General features: G+C 35.6%; 1 protein-coding gene across 1 annotated transcript; it reads left to right on the forward strand.

Moving 5' to 3' along the window:
- The first annotated feature begins 209 nt into the window (after positions 1-209).
- LOC149250340 (GDSL esterase/lipase 5-like) lies at positions 210-1108 on the forward strand. The gene is made up of 3 exons (XM_089453627.1): positions 210-363; positions 649-773; positions 893-1108. Exons 1-3 carry the CDS (start codon positions 210-212, stop codon positions 1106-1108), a joined length of 495 nt encoding a protein of 164 aa, XP_089309753.1.
- Positions 1109-2573: the final 1465 nt, after the last annotated feature.

Raw genomic sequence — 2573 nt, forward strand, 5'->3', positions numbered from 1 at the left:
CAATGATTGGAAAAGTTCAATGGTTGATGACCACTTCTCTTTTTGCCTTGATTTCTTTGGAAATGGTTCAGCAATTTTAATCTCTTCATGCTTATCTAAAATTTAGTGTATAACCTTTTGATTGCAAATATTTTAGATGCAGACAATCATGTGGTGGGAGAACTGAATGGCAGAAGTAATGAAATGCCTGTGGCTATAGGATTCAGAAAATGAAATCGAGTTACTCATTAGCAGATGCTGGGAATAATAATTTTGTGAATGCGAGTATCGAGGCTCGGGCTGACTTTGCTTCATATGGCCAATCTTTCTTCCAGAAACCCACTGGTCGGTTCTCTGATGGCCGAACACTTTTCGATTTCATAGGTGAGTTCCATGATCAATCTGGTTGCTTCTTCATTATCTGGTATTTTTGTTAAAGAAAATAGATAGCTCAGCAACATTCTGGCACTGACATGCCTACTTGTATAATTTATGTTTTCTCATATATAAATTTAATATTTTTCCGGATTTACTCATATCTCAGTTTTTGTGATCAATTTGACTAAAAAAATTCGATGCCAGTAATCTGTAATCTGTATATGGAAGAACAAAATTACTGCTCACAAATCCCTCTTCTCTGAAATTAATATTATGATCTTGGATTCGCAGCCTCTGGTTTGCGGTTACCCTTTCCTGCTCCCTGGTTTCAACCTAAAGTGTATTTGGATATCTCTCATGGTGCTAATTTTGCTTCTGCTGGAAGTGGCTTGCTTGATTCCACTCTTCAACACCTGGTAACAATTCATTCATTTTGACATTGGGTTTTCTTTAAAGATCACAGTATATGCCTTTTCTTGCCTGTTTAGGATGATCTTTTCTGATTAACTGAAGTTTTGATTAAAAAAAAATTCAGAACGTCGTTACCTTTGAGCGCCAGGTGAAGGAGGTCAGAAATTTCTTTCATATGCGGCGGAATGATTCTGGTTATTCCGCAAAATATTTTCTGTCTAATGCTGTTCTTGCAATCAACGTTGGAGTCAACGATATTGCCGGGAATTACATGGTGAACGAGTCTCTGCAGGCGAACGTTGGTCCTCAACTGTTTGTGGAGTCACTATTAAAAGCTTAGGAAAGCTATTTGTTGGTAAGTGTCAGTGCAGGTCCTGTTTATAAAAACTATTTGCTGGGAAGTATCAGTACCAATTTTTTTTGGGGAGATTTTATGTGAATTCTAAGACATATTATGGATAGCATTTTTAATAAATTTATAAGCATATGAGTACGCCTTATTCCAGAATTTGTTGAGGTTAGGTGATTTATTATCTCAGAAAATTTTGAAATGTTCATCTATGTGAATAACTACGATTTCATGCTCAACCTAATTAACAATGGAAAGGCATTAGGTAATTATCACTGGACAACAATGAATATATAAAATAGTTTTAGGGATTCGGAAGGAGATTTTTGACAATGAATTACACCGGATAATTTGATAATGTTATTTTTCCAAAAAAAAATCGTAAAGAATATTTAACTGGTTAAATCCATTAAATTTTCCCCAAAATTATCTTCTCTGAAACACCTTTTTTTTACATATGTTTATGATGAACTGATGATATATGAATGGGTATGCAGGTTTTAGTGATACAGTTTCGGCGTGCTGTGGAGATCCAGGGTGCTCAATCTGCAAGGATCCCAAGGAATATGTTTACTGGGACAAATTTCATCCAACCGAGAGGGTACAATGGATGATTGCGGAGGAGGTTTTGGGCGGGGATTCTTCCTTCGTTTCTCCCATGAATCTCAGAGGCTTGATCCAGTACACAAAGCCCATCCCTTCCCCTTTTGATCCTTTGTTTACATAATAGATTATACCCTAAATTATTCATTAATCGAGCATGTCCAAAGATATCAATCAACAATCCAACTGTATATATCTGTGATGCTTACTGGTGCAAATTTTCATTTTTTCACAAACGCATAATAGCGAATAGATTTACCTTAAATTATTCAACGTTCAAAGATATCAATCAACAATCCAACTGTATAGGTATATCTGTGACGTTTACTGGTGCAAATTTTAATTTTTCACAAACGTAGAATCGCTGTCAGGATTTATCGGGAAGAGTTAGGGCAGTGTAGGCGACCAGACTGATTGAACCAATATCTCTTTTAGAAAAATCAATTCTAATTTAATAATCCTATCGACCTTTCTTTGTACCTTTGAGACAATTGCTAATTTAACTATTCTATGTTTTCACTCGTGGTGAGATTTTGATATGTGCTTTGGATTCATGTATATATAATGTCAAATACTGTTTACATGTATATATAATGTCATTGTGACTTATTGGGAATATTCAATAGACTACGATATATAGCTATATGTATCTTTCCGGATTAACAGGCCATAGGATAGGCTATCTGCAACTAAATTTATGGTATTTAGGTTAATATCTCAATTCTCAATGGATAATGAAAGGGTGATATCACATGCTGTATTTTGTCGGATGAAAAGGTGAATCCAAGGCCTTTCCTCTAACATTTTCCCAAACGTTCGATAACTACTCTAGGCTAAATGCAGCGGGCTCCCG

This window comes from Pinus tabuliformis, chromosome 7, assembly GCF_031772625.1.
Source record: "Pinus tabuliformis cultivar Carrire ecotype Pingquan chromosome 7, CPIR1, whole genome shotgun sequence".
In the NCBI taxonomy this organism is placed as follows: Eukaryota; Viridiplantae; Streptophyta; class Pinopsida; order Pinales; family Pinaceae; genus Pinus; species Pinus tabuliformis.

Coding starts and splice junctions, on each gene's coding strand:
- LOC149250340 (XM_089453627.1), top strand. CDS start 210: ATGAAATCGAGTTACTCATTAGCAGATGCTGGGAATAATAATTTTGTG. Junction 364..648: donor AACACTTTTCGATTTCATAG/GTGAGTTCCATG, acceptor TTGGATTCGCAG/CCTCTGGTTTGCGGTTACCC. Junction 774..892: donor ATTCCACTCTTCAACACCTG/GTAACAATTCAT, acceptor AAAAAAATTCAG/AACGTCGTTACCTTTGAGCG.